Raw genomic sequence first — 22,159 nt, 5'->3', positions numbered from 1 at the left:
GCTACTCATGTGGGAGATCAAAATTGAGCTCCAAGGGCCAGCACTGGGGCACAGTGGGTAAAACCACCGTCTTCAGTGCCACCATCCCATATAGGTACTTGTTTGAATCCTGGCTGCTCCACTTCCAATCCAGCTCTCTGCTATGGCCTGGGAAGGCAGCAGAAGATGGCCCAAGTCCTTGGGCCCCTGCACCTACATGAGAGACTTGGAAGAACCTCCTGGCTTTAGATCGGCCCAGCTCCAGCCATTGCAGCCATTTAAGGAGTTCAGCAGATGGAAGACCTCTCTCTCTCTCTGCCTCTGCCTCTCTACAACTCTGCCTTTCAAATAAATAAATCTTTTAAATAAAAAGTTCCTATTTGAAAAAATGATTGAGTTTCGGGGCTCTTGGCTTCAGCCTGGCCCAGCTCTGGTTGTTGCAGCCATTTGGGAAGTGAACCAGATGAGAAACTCCCTCGCTCTCTTTCTCTCTGAAAGTGAGCTACCATACTACATTGGAGAACTGATGTGTTCCACCCAGAAGCAGCTGTACTCTGCAAAACTCAGTCTCTCCATTGTCAAATTCAATATTCTGTTATAATCATTACTTCACAGGTGCACAGATAGGTACAGCCCATGAGTCAGTCAGAACATTTCAATGAGCCTTAGTAACATTTTTCTTCTGAGACCATTATGTGAGTAAATACCTCTGCTCTCCATCTAACAGTCTGGGGGAAAAGGAGTCACAATCGAAGGATGTTCCCGATTTTCTGACCAAAGAGACTACAATTTAAATTAGCAAACAAGACAATTTGCTTGGCTTCTGCTTTGTGCAGGCATTAAGCCCTAAGGGACTCTGAGGACGCACAGTGATGGGTGGTGTAGATAGCTCTTGGCAGTGTAGCAGCTGTGTTCCGGGAACCAGACCTCATGCCAGGATGGGATAAATGACTGGAGAAATTCCTACAAGTTGGAGGGTCAGGGGAGAATGCAATTACATGCCCTTGGGGAGTGAGGACAGGCAGGTGAACCATTCCACAGAAGACGCTCCTCAGATAAAGCTAGGAAGTAGGGGAGCTGACAGGTAGAAGAGGCAGTGGGAGCAATCTTTATTTTTTCTTGCATGGTTCAAGCCCTGGTTTAATCCTAAGAACCCTGGGACCTTGGGATGCATTTAAAGCATGTCTGTATACTCACTTCTTGGTTCTCCAGTAGAGATAACCATCATATCCACATGCCTCACAAGATCAGTATGAAGATGGCAAAAATAATCACATAAGTACTAAGAAGTATTCTTAGAATGTAGCACTCAGTAGACGATAACTATCATTTCTGTGATATGAACTGAACTAAAAAGATTTCTAAGTGTCAAAAAAAGTCATTATAAAAAATACAAAGGGATGTTTAAACAGTTCATGGGAAATGAATATTATGAAACTTCATGCACGGATTTCAAAATTTTTTGCACCCATGTGACCTTATCTTTTATTTCCACCAGTGTTAAAGAAAAAAGTAATTATAAACCAATATGAGCATATTTCAAAAAGTTGGTGGGAAACAAAATTTAAAAATAAGCTTATTTTGATACAAACAATTTTGAAGTAGGGGGATCCCAAGATGGCTAAAGAGGAAAAGTACGTATTGCTTTAGGCTAGGGGAAAATAGTTTAAAAAAAAAAAAAAAGTAGAGTAACGGCATTCGCAGGGGAGAGACAGAGAAATCTGCGGTGGAAATTCTACAGAAGGAAGAGGGCTACCATGGATCAGTGTGGAAGGTGCAGACATCCAACAACAAGCACCGAGACAACACATGACCCCACAGCCAAGAGCTGGAGGGAGCACCAGCTTTGGAGAGTACGGTGAGAGCAGAATGCAGCAGCCTTTGCCACTGGTGATACAGCTGGAGGGAGAGCCTGGCACAATACGCTGCCACTGAGACCAGCCTGGAGCCCTAAGGGGGACAGGGCACCACCTAACCCAGCAAAAACAAGGGTGCAGTTCTCTCTCCCCATCCCCGACAACGGCACCTTGCAATCGGCTGGGAGAGGGCCGCATTTTGCCATCAGTAGTGGCTGCAGCGGATCCTGTGCATGCCCCCAGCAAATGACAAGACACCATTTTAACACAAGCAGCAGCTGCAGCCACTCTTGTGCACATGTGTGATCCAGGGATTTTACCAGACAGAAAAATCCACGTTCCCCAAAACATTGAGTCTGGCTGGGAGGACTGACATGGGGCTGGTATCCTACTGTGAGGTGCCTCCAGTCTCTCAACATATCACAGGCTCTGGGACTCAAACTGCCAAGGCATAGCACCCACAGGCAGCTGCTTCTGGGGACATCTGTCTCTCTAGGAACAGGACAGGCTAGCAGGGAGGAACAGAACTTCTATACCCCATGACTGTGGGAGCCTTGTGTGCTGAGACTGTGGGAACTCTATGACCGCATGAGAGGGCGCACAGTGTAGCTGGGTCTCTTGACAATCACTGCATGGAGCACCAGAGACTCAGAGCTCCCTGATTGCCTGGGGTGAGTCATTGTAGTGGGATCCATGCTCACACAAGGACTGCACAGATCCTTTGGGTGGTTCATTTAGTGACATGGGTGAGTAATGCACCTGCTGTGGGCTACCGAGGGCATTGATCACCTTGGAAGAGAGGAAGACAGGGTGTGATTATGCCAACCGAGGTGACCATACCTTCCTACCTTCTGGCAATAGAGGAGATCTACCATGCCCAGCATGGGTGTCACCCTGGATACTTGCTACATGTGAGCACACTGATCAGAGCTCACCTGACCACACCAAGCACAGCCTTCTGGGTATTCACTGAAAGAGCAAACATTCTACTAAGCCACAGAGGGATAGTTCAAAGACAAAAGACATTAGAGGAGAAAACAAGGATTCCTACAAATGCCTAAAAATAAATGCAGAAATTCAAAAAACAAGAATAAGGAAGACAACATGACTCCCCCAAAGGAACACAACAACACTTCAATATTAGAATGTGAAGAAAAAGAGGTTGATGAAATGACAGCAAAGGAATTCAAAGGATTAATCAGAGAATTAGAAGCAATGAGAAGTAAATTCACAAGTTAAAGAAATTCATGGGGCTGGCACTGTGGCTCAGAGGGTTAACACCCTGGCCTGAAGCACCGGCATCCCATATGGGCACCGGTTCAAGTCCTGGCTCCTCCTCTTCTGATTCAGCTCTCTGCTATGGCCTGGGAAAGCAGTAGAAAATGGCCCAAGTGCTTGGGCCCCTGCACCCATGTGGGAGACCCAGAAGAAGCTCCTGGCTCCAGATCGGCGCAGTTCTGGCTGTTGCGGCCAATTGGGGAGTGAACCATTGGATGGTAGACCTCTCTCCCTACCTCTCCTCTCTCTGTGTAACTCTTTCAAATAAATAAAATTTTTTAAATTCATATATGACATGGAAGAAAAATTCTCGCAAGAGAACGAGATTTTGAACAAAAATCAAACCGAAATAATAGAAATGAAGAATTCAACAGGTCAAATAAAAAATACAGTGGTGCAGCAAGTTAAAATCCCAGCCTGTAATGCTGGCAATGTATGGGCATCTGTTTGAGTCCTAGCTGCTCCACTTCCAAAACAGCTCCCTGCTAACATGCCTGGGAAAGCAGCAGAGGATGGCCCAAGTGCTTGGGCCCCTGGACCCATGTGGGAGACCTGGAAGAAGCTCCTGGCTTCAGATCGGCTCAGTTTCAGCCATTGCAGCCATTTGGGAGGTGAACCAGTGTGCCTCTCTCTTTCTCTATCTCTCTCTGTAACTCTATCTTTCAAATAAAATAAAATAAATCTTAGAGAAAGAGAGAGAGAGACAGAAGGGCACTATGTAATGATTAAGGAATCAGTTCAAAAGGAAGATGTGTCCTTAATAAATGTATATGCACCCAATGTCAGCATACCTGGCTATATAAAACAAATGTTAATGGTACTGAAGGGAGACATAGACTCCAATACAATAGTAATGGGAGACTTCAACACTCCACTTTCATCAATGGACAGGTCAACTAGACAGAAAATCAACAGAGAAACATCAGATCTAATCAACATTCTGCATTAAATGGACATAACTGATATCTATAGAACTTTTCACCCCATAGTTAGAAAACACACATTCTTTTCATCAGCGCATGGAACTTTGTCTAGGATAGACCACATGCTAAGCCACAAAGCAAGTACCAGCAAATTCAAAAAAACTGAAATCATACCATGCATCTTTTCTGACCACAATGGAATGAAGCTAGAAATAAAGAACTCAAGAATCTCTAGACTATAGACAAACACATGGAGACGGAATAACATGCTCCTGAATGAACATTGGGTCATGGAAGAAATCAAAAGAAAGTCAATATTTCTGGAAATGAAAGAACAACAATACAACATAACAAAACTTAAGGGATACAGAAAAAGTAGTGTTAGGAGGGAAGTTTATAGCAATTGGTACCTACATCAAAAAATCGTAAAGGCATCAAATAAATGAGCTATCAATGCATCTCAAAGACCTAGAAAAACAACAAACCAAACCCAAAATTAGTAAGAATAATTAAAATTAGAGAATAAACAAAATTGAAACAAAATACAAAAGATCAGTGAAATGAAGAGCTGGATTTTTTGGGGGGAAAAAAAAATGATACACCATTGGCCGAACAAAAAAAAAAGACAAAGACCTAAGTTAATACAATCAGAGATGGGGCCGGTGCTGTGGCATTGTGAGTGTAGCTACAGCCTGCAGTGCCAGCATCTCATATGGGCTCCAGTTCAAGTCCCAACTGCTCTACTTGCCATCCAGCTCTCTGATATGGCCTGGGAAGGCAGTGGAAGATGGTCCAAGTCCTTGAGCCCCTTGTACCAACATGGAAGACCTGGAAGAAGCTCCTGGCTCATGTCTCAGGATCAGCACAGCTCCGACCACTGTGGCTATCTAGGGAGTGAACCAGCATATGCAAGACCTCTCTCTTTCTCCCTCTGCCTCTCTATAACTCTGCCTTTCAAATAAATAAATAAATCTTTAAAAAAATAAAAATAAAGACCAAAAAGAAAAATTTTTAAGTGCCAACCATGGTGGGGTTACAGATATTTTAAAAAAAAAAGTTTGGTAAAGTGGTAGCATATAAAATTAACACACAAAAATCAATAGCCTTTGCATACACAGACAATGCCATGGCTGATAAAGAACTTCTAAGATCAATCCCAATCACAATAGCCACAATTAATAAATGGGCAAAGGAACTGAACAGGCATTTATCAAAAGAGGAAATTCAAATGACAAACAGATACATGAAAAAGTACTCAGGATCACTAGCCTCTGGATTTGTAAATCAAAACCACAATGAGGTTTACCTCACCCCAGACAGAATAGCTCCCATACAGAAATCAACAAAAAATAAATGCTGACAAGGATGAGGGAGGAGGGCAAGATACCTAAATCCACTGTTGGTGGAAATGTACACTGTACAGCCATTGTGGAAGACAGTGTGGAGAGACCTCGGAAATCTGAAAATAGATCTACCATGTGACCCAGTCATCCCACTCCTGAGAATTTACCTAAACAAAATGTAATCAGCATATGAAAGAGTTATCTGTGTTCCCATATTTATTGCAGCTCAATTCACAACAGCTAAGATATAGAATCAACCCAAATGTCCATCAGCTGAAGACTGCATAAAGAAATTATAGTATACATACACTATGGAAAACTACTGGGCCATAAAAAATTAAATCTTGTTTTTTGCAATCAAATGGATGCAACTGGAAGCCATTATACTTAGTGAAAGAAGCCAGTCCCAAAAAGATAAATATCATATCATTTCCCTGATTTGTGGTAACAGATACCAAAAATGTAATGGATAGGAGTGAAATTGACATTGAGATTTGATGATTGTTTATAGCCCTTGTCTAGACTGTTGAAGAACAGCATTTTCTTCTTACTATTTGTTAAACTCTTTACTTAGTGTAGGGTTCATCTTATGAGTACAAAGTAAACTGAAAGTAGATCATTATAAAAATGAAGAGTGAAAATAAGAGAGGGAGGAGGAGGAAGAGTGGGAGTGTGGGCAGGAGAGAGGATATCACTGTTTTGGGAAGTATCACTGTTTTCCTAAATTTGTACTTATCAAACACATGAAATTTGTATACCTTAAATAAAAGTTTAAAAATTCAAAAGAGAATAAAAAGGAAAGAAGTTGAATTCTATACATAAAATTTCATAATAGGCATTTTTCCATGAACTTTTGGAAGATCCTTCACCTATACCGCTACAAGAGGAAATATATAAATATACATGTCAATTTGTCAATGTGTTGGTAATATATACAGAAGAATATTCAAGAAACTCGTTAACAGCAGTTGTTTGGAAGGAAACTGGACAATTACAAGACAAGGATGAATGGAGACCTACATTTCATTATATATCCTATCTTTAAAATTTTTTTCCTTTTTACCATTTACATCCTTTACCTATTTCTAAAAGTCATTAAAACCAGTCTCTTTTTAGAAAGAAAATAATAAACAAGGTTTATAGCAGTAGAAACGAGGATGAGATACTAGGTCTAAGATACTGTAGGCTAGACCTATAACACAAAGTACTTACAATGTAAGAGTTGAAAAGAAAAGACAGGAGACAGCACCAACATTCCAGGCCTATTACAATGAGAAAATCCTTGGGATTTTATTAGACATAGATAAAATAAGACAAACTAAGGGATGGCAAGATGGAGAGAAGAGCTATTTGGATATATGAGTTTCACGTGTCCTGAGGACAGTTAGGAAAGCTTCAAGCGCAATTGCCATCTGAAGTCAGGAAAGAAGTGACAGTGAGAGCTCAACACCTGAGTACCCTCTGGCGCAGAAGCAATGGTTCAAATGAAGAGACTTCCAAGAGACTCAGAACAGAGAGATAAGTGATACGTGAATTTACCCTCCAAGGACAGGCTTAGATCTATCGAAAATTTTTAGCCAATGGGATGTTTTTGGTAATAGATTTTGAACAACAGTTTACTATGCTTTTGTCACTACTTTCATTGGAAATATCTAAATTTAAACAGTAAGTGTTTTCCTTTATTCTTCCCAGTAGGCCACATGAGATGGTGAAAAGAATATCTGGGTTTGAAGCCTTGTTCCACCACTTATTAGATCCATGATCTTGAGCAATAACTCATCTGAGCCTTAGTCAATGTGAAGTTATACCTTTCTCACAGGGTTGTTGTGGAAACAAGTACACAATAAAGAACCAAGAATAGTGCTTTACATAGGAAAACATCACTGCTACATGAAAATGAATTTTGCCTTCTAGGTTGACAATGGACACTTAAAAATCACCTAAAAATTCAACCCTCACATGGTCCTTTGAGTCACTGTTGGGCCATGTGGAGCAAATCTTTCCTTGTCCTCAGCATCTCATTTGGCATCAAACAAGGAAGCATATATTCAGGTGTGACAATCAAGATTGTGGGGTCTTGTTGCATAATGTGTTAAGCCACTACCTGTGACAATGGCATCCCCTACGGGCACCAGTTCATGTCCCAGCTGCTCCACTTCAAATCCAACTCCCTGCTAATGGCCTGAGAAAATCAGAAGATGGCCCAAGTGCTTTGGCCCCTGCCACCCATGTGGGAGTCCCAGATGGAATTCAAGGCTCCTGGTTTTGGCCTGGCCCAGCCCTGGCCATGGGGCTATTTGAGGAATGAATTGGTATAGAAGATATCTCTCTAACTCTAACTCTAACTCTAACTCTAACTCTGTCATCCAAGTAAATAAATAAATCTTTTTTTTTTTTTTTACAGGCAGAGTGGACAGTGAGAGAGAGAGACAGAAAGGTCTTCCTTTTTGCCGTTGGTTCACCCTCCAATGGCCACTGCAGCCAGCGCATCATGCTGATCCGAAGCCAGAAGCCAGGTGCTTCTCCTGGTCTCCCATGCGGGTGCAGGGCCCAAGGACCTGGGCCATCCTCCACTGCCTTCCCGGACCATAGCAGAGAGCTGGCCTGGAAGAGGGGCAACCGGGTTAGAATCCGGCGCCCCAACCGGGACTGGAACCCGGTGTGCCGGCGCCGCAAGGCGGAGGATTAGCCTGTTAAGCCACGGCGCCAGCCATAAATAAATCTTTAAAAAGAAAATAAGATTCAATATTTTGGGGGCCAGAACTTTGGCACAGCAGGTTGAACGAACACATACAACACTGGCATGCCACTTCAGAGCACTGGCACAAATCCCGACTGCTCTGCTCCTAATCCAGTTCCCTGCTAATGTGCCTGAGAAAGCAACAGAAGATGGTCCAAGTGTGTGAGATCCCGCCACTCATGTGGGAGGCCCAGATGGCTTTGGCCTGGCCCAGCCCTGGCCATTGTAGCTATTTGGGGAGTGAACCAGTGGAAGGAAGACCTCTCTATCCCTCTAACTCTCCCCCTGTTACTCTACCTTTCAAATAAAATAAATCTTTTAAAACAATCAGAATTTAATATATACTCATATTAAATGAATTCTTCTGGCCGGCGCCATGGCTCAATAGGCTGATCCTCCGCCTGCGGCGCTAGCACACCAGGTTCTAGTCCCGGTCGGGGCGCCGGATTCTGTCCTGGTTGCCCCACTTCCAGGCCAGCTCTCTGCTGTGGCCCAGGAGTGCAGTGGAGGATGGCCCAAGTGCTTGGGCCCTGCACCCCATGGGAGACCAGGAGAGGCACCTGGCTCCTGCCATAGGATCAGCACGGTGTGCCGGCCGCAGCGCACCAGCCGCGGCGGCCATTGAGGGGTGAACCAACGGAAAAGGAAGACCTCTCTCTCTCTCACTGTCCACTCTGCCTGTCAGAAAAAAAAAAAAAAAAAGAATTCTTCAATACATCATAGTTCTCTCTTCCCAGAAATCGAGTGACAATGTTTTTGTTTAAGATTTATTTATTTATTTGAAAGGCAGAGTTACAGAGAGGCAGAGGCAGAGAGAATCTTCTATCCACTGGTTCACTCCCCAAATGGCTACAATGGCCAAGGCTGGGCCAATCCAAAGCCAGGAGCCAGGGGTTTTTCCAGGTCTCCCATGTGGATGCAGGAGTTCAAGAACTTGGATCATCTTCCATTGCTTTCCCAGGCACATTAGCAAGGAGTGAGATTGGAAATGGAGCAGCCAGGACTTGAACCACATCTATATGGGATGCTAGCACTGCAGGCAGTGGCTTTTACCTGCTATGCCACAGCGCTGGCCCCAACACTGTTAATTGATTATTATTTCTGTTTAAATTAACTAATGACTCTGCATTTGAAATTTATCTCCTTGAAGTCACACATTTGATTGCTGTTTAAGCAAACTTATTATTTTTAAAAAAGATCATCTAAAACAAAATTGATTTATTTGAAAGAGTTACAAAGAAAGAGGGAGAGACAGAGAAAAAGAGAGAAATCTTCCATCTGCTGGTTTACTCTCCAGTGGCCTCAACAGCTGGGCTAGCCCAGAGCAAAATCAGAGGCCAGGAGCTTCTTCCTGATCTTTCATGTGGGTGGCAGGGCCCCAGGCACTTGGGCCATCTTCTGCTGCATTTCCCAGGCCATTTGCTGGGAGCTGAATTTAAAATGGAACAACCAGGACTCAAACCAGCACCCACACGGATACCAGCCACACAAGCAGTGGCTTAACTCACTACCATGCAACGCTGGCTCCTAGATCTTTAAATGAGTCCTTTCCTAAAATCTTATGATTCATACACTTAAGAAATAAAGGGGCTGCCATTGTGGTGCAGTGGGTTAAGCCTCCACTTGCATCACGGGCATCCCATATCCGAGTGCTGGTTCATGTCCCGGCTGTTCTACTTCCAATCCAGGTCCCTGCTAATACACCTGGGAAAGAAGCAGAAGATTGCCTGAGTGCTTGTGTCCCTGCTGCCTACATCGGAAATATAGATGGAGTGCCAGGCTCCTGGCTTCAGCCTGACCCAGCCCTGGCTGTTGCAGACAACTGCAGAGTGAACCGGCAAGTGAAAAGATCTGTCTCTGTTACTCTGTCTTTCTAGTAAATAAATAATTTTTTAAATTATCAAATAAAATCAGACATTCTATCCTTAAGTGTCTTAAGTCCTCTATGGATAGGCCGGCACCGCAGCTCACTAAGCTAATCCACCTGCGGCGCCGGCACACCGGGTTCTAGTCCCAGTCGGGGCTCCAGATTCTGTCCCGATTGCTCTTCTTCCAGTCCAGCTCTCTGCTGTGGCCCGGGAAGGCAGTGGAGGATGGCCCAGGTCCTTGGGCCCTGCACCCACATCAGAGACCAGGAGGAGGTATCTGGCTCCTGGCTTAGGATCGGCACAACACGCAAGCCGTAGCGACCATTTGGGGGGTGAACCAATGGAAAGAAGACCTTTTTCTCTAACTCTGCCTGTTGGGAAAAAAAAAAAAAAAAGACCTCTATGGAAGGCAAGACTAGTCCAACAAACAAAAAAGTACCTGCTACTTTAATAATATGTTTAGTCATTCTGGACCATATTCACAAGATGCCTTACTCTGAAACAGAACAAAAATATCTTACGAGTGATAGTAGTATTGCGACTATGTTAAAAACAAGAAGCAGAAAAGCCTTACCTTTCAGGAGCACTTAGTGAACAGTGTATAGATGAAATGATAGAATCTGCATACTACCAATGACAGAAACAACCATAAAAGAAAAACTTAAATGATGTCAATACTTAAACTTTCAAACATCCATATGACAAAGTACATCCTTAATAAGTCAGAAATCTTTCAAAGTATGTAACAAAAGGTCTTACAAAGCTGTATTTAAAAAGATGAATAGCCTGTAGGAAGATAAAGAACATGAATAAGTAACTCCCAAATCACTATAAATATGAAATAAACATATAAAAGATAGTCAACCTCACTGGAAATTAAGTTGATCTTGTTATTGCTTTTGTAGTAATATTAAAATCTAGCAGCTACAATAGGCACTCTAAATAAAATGATCTTGGGATGTACAACTTTTGTGGAGTGTAACTTAGAAGTATATATTAAAAACTTAAAAAGTGGCTGGCACCACGGCTCAATAGGCTAATCCTCCGCCTTGTGGCGCTGGCACACCAGGTTCTAGTCCCAGTCGGGGCACCGATTCTGTCCCGGTTGCCCCTCTTCCAGGCCAGCTCTCTGCTGTGGCCCGGGAAGGCAGTGGAGGATGGCCCAAGTCCTTGGGCCCTGCACCCCATGGGAGACCAGGAGAAGCACCTGCCATCGGATCAGCGTGGTGCGCTGGTCGCAGTGCACTGGCCGCGGCGGCCATTGGAGGGTGAACCAACGGCAAAAGGAAGACCTTTCTCCCTGTCTCTCTCTCTCTCACTGTCCACTCTGCCTGTCAAAAATAAATAAATTTTTAAAAAATAATTAAAAAAAACCTTAAAAAGTATACAGCCTTTGAATCTGATTTCACTTCTAAATATTTCTCTTTAAAAAGGATGCATACTTGGGGCTGGCGCTGTGGCACAGCAGGTTAACGCCCTGGCCTGAAGCACCAGCATCCCATATGGGCATCAGTTCAAGTCCCAGCTGCTCCACTTCCGATCCAGCTCTCTGCTATGGCCTGGGAAAGCAGTATGAGATGGCCCAAGTCCTTGGGCCCCTGCACCCACGTGGGAGATCCAGGGGAGGCTCTTGGCTCCTGGCTTCAGATCAGCGTAGCTCCAGCCGTTGCGGCCAACTGCGGAGTGAACCATCGGATGGAAGACCTCTCTCTCTCTCTCTCTCTGCCTCTCTTCTCTCTGTGTAACTCTTTCAAATAAATAAAAAAATAAATCTTTAAAAAAACAAAGGATGCATACTTAAAGTTAGTTGAAAGAATCATCATCAAACAGTAGGGAAAAAAATGAAGCCAACTCTAACAACAACTGACTGATCATCAGTGATGTGTACAAATGGAATTAAAACAGCAGTTACACATGACTTTCAGAAATGTGCTTACTCTACAAAAGAATCACAAAATGTTTTAAAGTTGCTAAGCCATATATTTGAATACTTACAAATGTGTATGCATAGAAAAAAATCTGAATGGATATACTGCACTTTGAAATTTTATCTCTAAGCAATTTAAGATTTAGCAACTTTAAGATTTTTTTTTTAAAGATTTATATTATTTTTCAGATGGAGTTACAGAGAGAGGTAGACACACAGAGAAAGAGTCTTCCATCCGCTGGTTCACTCCCTAAATGGCCACAACAGCCAGAGCTGAGCTGATCCAAAGTCAGGAGCTAGGAACTTCTGCCGGGTCTACCATGAGGGTGCAGGGGCCCAAGAACTTAGGTCATCTTCCACTGCTTTCCCAGGCACATTAGCAGGGTGCTGGATTGGAAGTGGAGGGTGCCCATATGGGATGTTGGCACTGCAGGCCGGGGCTTTACCTCACTGCACCACACATAAGATTTATTTATTTGGAAGGCAAAATGACAGGGAGAGAAAGAAAAAGAGTGGGGCGGGGGGGAGGATCTTCCATGTGCTGGTTCACTCCTTAAGTGTCTGCAACAGGGGCCGGCATTGTGGCATAGTAAGTAAAGCCACCACCTGCAGTGCCAGTATCCCATATGGGCACCGGTTTGAGTTCCAGCTGCTCCACTTCTGATCCAGCTCTCTGCTATGGCCTGGGAAAGCAGTAGAAGACAGCCCAAGTCTTTGTGCCCCTGCACCCTCATGCGAGACCCAGAAGCTCCTGGCTCCTGGCTTTAGATCGGCACAGCTCTGGTTGTTGCAGATATTAAAAGCGGATGGGCGACCTCTCTCTCCCTCTCTGTAACTCAAATAAATACAGAAGAAAAAAAAAAAAAAAAAGGTCATGGAAAATGCAAGTAAAATATGAGTTCGTTTAAAAAATGCCTGAAACAGCCAAGGACGAGGCTTGGTTGGGCCGAAGCCATGATCCAGGAACTCCATCTAGGTCTCCCATGAGAGTGGCAGGATCCCAAGCTATTGGCCCATCATTTGCTGCCTCCCAAGCACATTAGCAGGAAACTGTATCAAAAGCAAGGGGTAGGGACCAGCGCCGTGGCTTAACAGGCTTATCTTCCGCCTTGCGGCGCCGGCACACCGGGTTCTAGTCCCGGTTGGGGCACCGGATTCTATCCCGGTTGCCCCTCTTCCAGGCCAGCTCTCTGCTATGGCCCGGGAAGGCAGTGGAGGATGGCCCAAGTCCTTGGGCCCTGCACCCGCATGGTAGACCAGGAGAAGCACCTGGCTCCTTGCTTCGGATCAGCAAGATGCGCCGGCCGCAGCAGCCATTGGAAGGTGAACCAACGGCAAAAAGGAAGACCTTTCTGTCTCTCTCTCCCACTATCCACTCTGCCTGTCAAAAAAAAAAAAAATACACAGCGAATAAATAAATGTTTAAAAAAAAAAAAGCAAGGGGTAGCCAGGACTTCAGCTGTCACTCTGATCTGAGATACAGGCATCCCAAGAGGCAGCTTAACCAGACATGCCACAATGCCCACCCCAAGGAAGCCAGGTTTCTAACCTTTCTTCTTCTTGTGTATATCCGTTTGTTAATGTGGGCATACTTGAGGATATTTTTGGAACCTGAGGAGGGGAGGAGGAGAAATAGCTGCTTTTCAGTACTTACACAAGTGAGAAACTGCACAGGAAAGCTGAGAACATTCCTAAAAAGAGCCTCCTTATATATGCACTTAACACATCACGTGACAATGACATTTTCTCACTTATTACATGACTTCCACAAAATTTCAACTAGAGTCATAATCATTTTTCTATCTCCAATGCCTATTAAAGTGTGTGGTATGATAGCGGGATGAATAAATAATCTTTAGCAGCAAGTTTAAAAGGCTCTCCAAAACACCTGCTGCGGCTCCAAATAGGATACCCCAAAGTAGAACCAAAGTCTACCTGAACTTCTCCACCCTTCACCCTACCCTCAGCCCACTTCTCATCCCTTTCTCCCTCCTGAATTCCAGGAAGAGGCCTTCTCTAAATGTCCCCTAAGAACCTAAAGGCTGAATCCTCCAGATTAACTTGCAAGGAGAAGGTTGAAAGTTGACACCACACTGACAGCCTAGGCAAATTCTGTTCTAATTACTGCCTGTTTTTCAGGTCGCCTAAAAATCATCTACTGTTGGGGCTGGTGCTGTGGTGTAATGGGTAAAGCTGCCACCTGCAGTGCTGGCATCCCATATGGCCACCAGTTCAAGTCCTGGCTGCTCTTCTTCCAATCCAGCTCTCTGATATAGCCTGGGAAAGCAGTGGAGGATGGCCCAAGTCCTTGGGCCCCTGTACCCACGTGGGAGACCAGGAGAAGCTCCAGGCTCCTGGCTTTGGATCAGCACAGATCCGGCCATTGCAGCCAATTGGGGAGTGAACCAGCAGATGGAAGACCTCTCTCTCTCTGCCTCACCTTTTCTCTATGTGTAACTCTGACTTTCAAATAAATAAATAATCTTTTTTAAAAAATCACCTACTCTTTCTCTAGGATTGCTTAGACTGCCCACTTCTTTTTCTTTAAGTTTCCTACTTTGTATGATTCTCATGTGCTTGCACATTAAAATTTGTATTGTTTTTCTCCTGCTAACCTGTCTATTATAAGTTTGTTTACATACTTAATTTTTTAAGTTTATTTTTTTGAAAAGCCAAGTGACAAGGGGAAGGGCATCTTCCATCTGTTGGATTGCTCCCCAAATGTCTGCAACAGCTGGAGCTCAGCCAGGCTGATACCATGAACCAGAAACTGAATCTGGGTCTCCTACATGGGTTCAGGGACCCAAGTGTTTGAGCCTTTGTGTGCTGCCTTCCAGCGTGCACATTAGCAGGATAGGATAGGAAGCAGAGGCAGGACTCAGTCCCACAAACTCCAAGACAGGATGCAGCAGCTGAACACACTGTGCCAACAACACCTGCCCCCATACTCCAATTACTAAATCTGAGGCCAGCACTGCAGCACAGTGGGATAAGCCACCACCTGGGATGCCAGCATACCACATGGGCATGGGCTGGAGCCCTGGCTGCTCTGCTTCTGATCCAGCTCCCTGATAATACACCTGGAAAACAGCAGATGATGACCCAAGTGGTCGGGCCCCTGACACCCACATGGGACACCTGGATAAAGCTGGACTCCTGGTTTCAGACTGACCTAACCCTGGCTATTGTGGCCATTTGTGGTGTGAACCAGCAGATGGAAGATTGTCTGTCTCTATGTAACTCTGCCTTTCAAAATAAATACATCAGGCCTGGCTCTGTGGCACAGTAGGCTAAGCCTCTGCCTGCCACACCAGCATCCCACATGGGTGCCAGTTCCTGTCCCAGCTACTCTTCTGATCCAGCTCTCTGCTTATGGCCTGGGAAAGCAGTGAAACATGGCTCAAGTGCTTGGGCCCCTGCACCTGTGTGGGATACCTGGAAGAAGCTCCTGGCTCCAGATCAGCCCAGCTCCAGCCATTGCAGCCACTTGAGGGGTGAACTAGTGGATGGAAGACCTTTCTCTGTTTCTCCCTCTATCTGTGTCTCCAATAAATAATTTTAAAAATAATAAATACATCTTTTAAAAAATTATTGAACCTTCAGGGGGAACAAAGTTCCTTTTGCCCCTGCACATCTAAGGCTTAGATTCTGCGTACGAAATGCAGACAGTTGCACATGGAACAAGGCTGGCCACAGAGTCTCTCAGTTAATATAATCCCATTTAGCCGACAGTTTAGAACAGAAATCCTAAAACTTTCCTTGGTTCCCTTTTCTCTCACTCTCATCTAACTCATCAACAAGACAACCAGAAAAATGCTGTTGATTCCACATCTAAAATGTATTCCCACAAACATTCTCACCATTTCACTGCTACCACCCTGGTGCAACTGAGACATTGTCTCTTGCCCACAGAACTGTCCAGAGTCCCCTACAGAGTACAGGTCTCTGTGCTGCCTTACTCCCATACTGTAGTCTTCACAAAACAGCCAGGGTGTTTCTCACGGCTTCTACGCCCTTCATGATCTGCTCTCAAAGCACACTGTGAACCCATCTTCCACCCTCCAGCACACAAAGCTCCCGCTCCATGGCCCACTTCCTATTCCTGGGGCTTGTCAAGTAGGGTCCCACCTCAGGGCATGACCTCCTCCCACTCCTGTCTCTTCCTTTTTTGCTAGGAATGTGTTCTATTTTGTTTTGTTTTTCCTTAAATGTGACCTTTTCAAGTGTCTTCTTAAAAATCAGTTGTGGAGCCGTGGCTCAACAGGCTAATCCTCCACCTTGCGGCGCTGGCACACCGGGTACTAGTTCCGGTCGGGGCGCCGGATTCTGTCCCGGTTGCCCCTCTTCCAGGCCAGCTCTCTGCTGTGGCCCAGGAGTGCAGTGGAGGATGGCCCAAGTGCTTGGGCCCTGCACCCCATGGGAGACCAGGAGAAGCACCTGGCTCCTGGCTTCGGATCAGCGCGATGCACCGGCTGCAGCGCGCCGGCCACGGCGGCCATTGGAGGGTGAACCAACGGCAAAGGAAGACCTTTCTCTCTCTCTCTGTCCACTCTGCCTGTCAAAAATAAAAATAAATAAATAATTTTAAAAATTAAAAAAAAATTTTTTTTAATTAAAAAAAAAATCAGTTGCAGAGGCTGGCGCTGCGGCTCAATAGGCTAATCCTCCGCTTGCGGCACCTGCACACCAGGTTCTAGTCTCAGTCGGGGCACCGGTTCTGTCCTGGTTGCTCCTCTTCCTGTCCAGTTCTCTGCTGTGGCCCGGAAGGTAGTAGAGGATGGCCCAAGTGCTTGGGCCCTGCACCCACATGGGAGACAAGGATAAGCACCAGCACCTGGCTCCTGGCTTCTGATCAGCGCGGTGCGCTAGCCACATCGGCCATGGGGGGGGGGGGGGTGAACCAACGGAAAAGGAAGACCTTTCTCTCTTTCTCTCTCACTGTCCACTCTGCCTGTCAAAAAAATAAAATAAAATAAAAAATCAGTTGCAGAGCCGGCGATGTGGCATAGCGGGTAAAGCCACCGCCTGCAGTGCCAGCATCCCACATAGGCACCGGTTCGAGTCCCAGCTGCTCCACTTCAGATCCCACTCTCTGCTATGGCCTGGGAAAGCAGTAGAAGATGGCCCAAATCCTTGGGCCCCTGCACCTGCGTGGGAGATCTGGAAAAAGCTCCTGGCTCCTAGCTTCAGATTGGCACAGCTCGGGCCATTGCAGTCAACTGGGGTGTGAACCAGCAGATGGAAGACCTTTCTCTCTGCCTCTCCTTCTCTGTGTAACTCTTTCAAGTAAATAAAAGAAATCTTAAAAAAAATTAAAAATTAAAAAGTCAGTTGCTCCAAATAGCTTTCTTCAGCCACTTTTTATAAATAAGAATTTTTATTTATTTGGAAGAGAGTGTGACAAAAAGAGAGCGAGATCATCCATCTGCTGATTCAATCCCAAAATGACTGCACCAACTGTTTGGTCAGGCCAAATGAGCCTGGAACTCAGTCTGGGTCTCCCATGTTTCCCAGGCATATTAGCATGGAGCTGGATCCGAAGCAGAGCTGATACATGATGCCTATGTGGTAGGCAGCAGTTCAGCTTACTGTGCCACATCACCAGCCCCCACCACTTTTTTTAATAGCAAACCTTTTCAACCAGCCTCATTCTGCCATCAATTTTTCTTTGGTATACCAGCTTTCCTTACATTACCTATTTAAGTTGATAACTGTCTATCTCATCCACTAGCATGTTCTCTGGGTTAAAGAACTTGTTTTTCACCACTCAATTTCAAGCACTTAGAATAGTGCCTGCCACATTAGAGGAGCTGAACAGATATTTGCAGGACAATTAATTATGTCAATAACCAACTCGGCCAAGTTGTCTCAAGTTCACCTATAAACACAGTATTTATTGGGCTCAGTATCATCCATCTGTAACCAACCGAATGTTTCCTGAAGTCAACAAAAAGGGATGTTATATCAAAAACAGGTGGGACAACAATATCACACTACTCAACAATGATGCTGATGGCAGTAATTACTCTCAATAGGCCTTGTGTTCCCTAACCCAGCAAGTGCCTCCCCCATCTCGCATCCCACTGTTGTATCTGAGCGAGTGCAAACAGAGAAGCACCACACATGAATAAAATTTGATAGTCCTTTATTGCCGATGGTGGAGAGCAGGCTCATGCCCTAAAGAACTCTCGACCCCAAAGCTCAAAGCAACAGGGTTTATAAAGACAAAACCACACAGAGAAGGAATACAGGGTTACTAGGGTCAAGCTGACCTAAGGCCTATGAGAAACTAATATCAGTTACAATCTTGACAACAGACAAATTACAATCTTTTAAGATATTTATTTATTTGGAAGGCAGAGTTAGAGAGGCAGAGAGGGAGAAAGAGAGAAAAAGAGAGATCTTCCATCCACTGGTTCACTCCCCAAATGGTCTCAATGGCCAGAGCTGGGCTGATCTGAAGCCAGGCCATCAGAAATAGTTGGATCAGAAGTGGAGAAGCTGGCCGGCGCCGTGGCTTAACAGGCTAATCCTCCACCTTGCGGCGCTGGCACACCGGGTTCTAGTCCCGGCTGGGGGCGCCGGATTCTATCCCGGTTGCCCCTCTTCCAGGCCAGCTCTCTGCTATGGCCCGGGAAGGCAGTGGAGGATGGCCCAAGTGCTTGGGCCCTGCACCCGCATGGGAGACCAGGAGAAGCACCTGGCTCCTGACTTCGATCAGCGAGATGCGCTGGCCGCAGCAGCCATTGGAGGGTGAACCAACGGCAAAGGAAGACCTTTGTCTCTCTCTCTCTCACTATCCACTCCGCCTGTAAAAAAAAAAAAAGTCGAGAAGCTGGGACTTGAACTGGCACCCATATGGGATGCCAGCACCACAGTACCGGCCCAATAAATTACAATCTTAACATTAATCCAAGTGCAGCCTATCTGTTTTAAGCTTGAGCGATCACTCTAGGGAGTTTCTATGTTCTGCTAAGAGGGATGAAGGGTTACTGTCTGAGTTTTAGACCACAGTTAGTTTCAGACCAGAGTCTCAAGGGGCTGGGGGGGGGGGAGGGGTGCTTTCTCAAGATGGACTCCTGGGAGCTCTAAAATGGAGTCCCTCTTGTTAGGGTGTCTGTCACCTCACCCACCACCACTGGAGACCCGTATCCATTTTATTGAAACTTCAAGTGTTTCTAAGAATGACTGAAGAGATTTAACAGGTATTGTGCATGAGGTAAAGTTAGTTATTGTATAATAGAAACAATACTTCTCATTAGGTAGTAACCAGACACTGTTTCCTGATATGGAACCCTTTAACAAGAGACAACAAACTGATTTGCTAAAGTCACTAATTATTTTCCATTAGTTCAATCCTATTAATAAAATAAGGCAAGGAAAAGACCCTACAAAATGAAGCCAGGGGCCAGTGCTGTGGTGCAGCAGGTTAAAGCCCTGGCCTGAAGTGCTGGCATCCCATATGGGCACCAGTTCTAGTCCTGGCTCCTCCTCTTCCGATCCAGCTCTCTGCTGTGGCCTGGGATAGCAGCAGAAGATGGCTCAAGTCCTTGGGCCCCTGCACCCACATGGGAGACCTGGTAGAAGCTCCTGGCTCCTGGCTTCAGATTGGCACAGCTCCGTCCGTTGCGACCATCTGGGGAGTGAACCAGCGGATGGAAGACCTTTCTCTCTGTCTCTGCCTCTCTGTAACTCTTTCAAATAAATAAAATAAATATTAAAAAAAAAAAAGGCATTTTCAAAGCATGTGTAAATGAAGCCTCAATGCATCAAGATCAGCTGTGGTCTGTATCACATGTAGCTTGTTAACTAAAAATAAAGTACTTAAGTTTCAATAAAAAAACTTAAGTTTGTTAAAAATATATTTAACAGTGCTCAGTGTCATTTTGAACATTTATTTCCTTTCCTACACACATGGGGGGGGGGGGAACTACTGAGTAAGCAGATCATAAATTTTACACAACCCTAGTCAATTGCCATGCCAGTGAAGTAAACAAGAATGATACCCCCTGCCAGTCAACCACAGTGCTCCAAACATGCACCGCATCGTAGTGCACAATCCAGGCTAAGATGTTGGGCCATGACCCAGGTTACAACTGTATTTCTCTCAGTTTAGCTGCTGTGTAATTTTGGGAATATTCTCTGGTTCCACAAGCCTCACCATGCGTAAAATCCAGATAAGGACACCTGCTCTATAGAGTTGTAATGAGGACAGCGCATTCAACCCACAGGTACATCAAGCACAGGTTCCTCTTGTCTCAAAAGACAAGCTGTAAGAAGCCCAGGTGCTCCGGATGACCTGGAGAATCTGAGGACATACACTCCACACATCCTGGGAGCAAACTCTGAACATCTTCCTGCAAATCCCAGTCAGCGCTAAAAAAAAACATTTAGCCTTTACAATAGCTCTGACAAATCCAGTTATGCTCTTGCGGGTCTCACTCGCCTCAACCCACGTGCTCTGTGACTCCCAGGGCTAAGGCTCCACCTTAGGCTCCAGTGAGGACACGCCCTCTGCAAACACGCTGCAGTCTAAGGCAATAGGTGGCCTGCTGGTGGAAACCCAGGGTCTCGCCCTGAACTTCCGCTTTCCAGAGATACGGCCATCTCCACTTGCGTCACTCAGTCTAGCGAGCCCGTACCCCATTCCGGGGCATTTCCCCTCCACACCACAACACGCCAAGAGGGGGAAGTTAGTGCCAAACCGACAACAGCTCAGGGCTCGGGGGCTGCCGGGCGCTTCCTGGTCCCCTCTCACCACGAGGGGAACTCGCAGGCTGCCCGCGAGTGGGCCGCACACGGTACCTGGATCAGGCCCCCCCGGAACAGGGCGCTGTGCACGCAGCCGGGGACCGTCCCGAGCAGCTGTACCGAGCCGTTCCCGTTGCGGATCCTCCAGCTCCCCCGCAAACTGTAGCTGAGCGTCCGGGCGGTGCAGCCCGCCGGGCACAGCGCGAGCAGCAGGAGCAGATGCAGGCGCATCTCGGGAACTGGCTGCTACAGAGACCAGAGCGGTCGGCTCCTAGCGCAGGTGCGGACCCAAGGGAAAGCCACCCGGGCCGCTCGGAAGAAGCCCAGGATCTAGCTCTCGGCGCCCGGGGGCCGCGGGACCCGCCCCCGGGGCCTGGCCCCGCCCCCAGGTCAGCTGAGCGCTCTCCTGGCAGCGCTGGCATCCGAGAAACGCTAATCCGAGGGGCTGGAGCCGCAGCCCGAGGTTAATGGCTGCACCTAGCGGCGTCGGTGCAGTTTGAACCCTGGCCCGCGCTCCTTCTCGCTACCCCTGGTTTTTGCAGGAGGCAAAAACCTTGCACACTCTTCACGACGCACCCCTGGGCGCAAAGAGCCACAAAGCCACCGAGAGATCGGGGACGCACAGAGTGTGGAGACCACAGCTATACAGACTCCTCACTCCTCTAGCGACACAAAACGGGGAGACAAACTACCCTTCAGTGCCCCAAGTTTGCACAGACCCTAGTCTACGCTAACGGGGTCGGCCTAGCGACTCAACCTGCTGACCTCCGAGCACACGCGACGCTTTGAACGGCGAAAGAGTACTGATGGTATCTCATGTGACCCAAGTGCTTGTGCTTCTAACGCTGCGCTGTTGCAAGAGTTTAAAATTCGTTGCGCTCATTAGCTGTGGAACCTGGCTGGGCAAGCGCAAAACCTCCAACACCTGCTTCCAGAACCCGAAAATGTGGGCAGTTAACTCCTTTTACCTGTTGTAAGCACACAATGAGAGCATCTGAGAGCAACGTCCCCAACAATGCCAGGGAACGCAAGAAATGCCAGAGTTGTTTCAGGTCTTGAAATAGCCAAGTCTACGGACATCGTGTTTCTGCAGTAGGATGTTATTTCGATGATCCTAGGAAACTGAGATGGAATTTCACGTTATAAAATAGGTTGATTCCTGTGTTATCTGCATTATTTTTCTCTTTAGGAAGAACTCCTTTCCTCAGATCTGAGCTTGGCTTTGCCTTGTAATGGCCCTGGAATTTTCTCAACGTGTAGGCACAGATTAGATTACTTTTGCAGAGTCAGAAGTTTGTAAAAGTCCAACATCTTGGTTTAGAGACTGGATTTTCCAGTCCAAGCCTCTGGCTGTTCAGCAACCCTAAAATTTGTATCACAAAAGACATCTACTGGACAAAGCAATTTTGAACAAAAAGAACAAAGGTGGAGCCATCACAAAACCTAATTTCAAAATATACTACAAAGCTGTAGTAACACAAAAACCATGGTGTG

At 46.0% G+C, this 22,159-nt stretch overlaps 1 protein-coding gene across 1 annotated transcript in view; it reads right to left on the bottom strand.

Annotated features, from left to right (window-relative positions):
• The window catches only part of MANBA (mannosidase beta), a 146,151-nt gene extending 125,154 nt beyond the window's left edge, over positions 1-20,997 (bottom strand). Inside the window, exon 1 of the mRNA XM_062199815.1 lies at positions 20,720-20,997. Within this exon, the coding sequence (XP_062055799.1) occupies positions 20,720-20,896 (177 nt within the window). The 5' untranslated portion in view covers positions 20,897-20,997. The remainder of the gene's footprint in view (positions 1-20,719) is intronic.
• Positions 20,998-22,159: the final 1,162 nt, after the last annotated feature.

The sequence above is a fragment of the Lepus europaeus genome, chromosome 8, assembly GCF_033115175.1.
Source record: "Lepus europaeus isolate LE1 chromosome 8, mLepTim1.pri, whole genome shotgun sequence".
NCBI classification, from domain to species: domain Eukaryota; kingdom Metazoa; phylum Chordata; class Mammalia; order Lagomorpha; family Leporidae; genus Lepus; species Lepus europaeus.
This window is presented reverse-complemented; position numbering and strand designations above follow the sequence as displayed.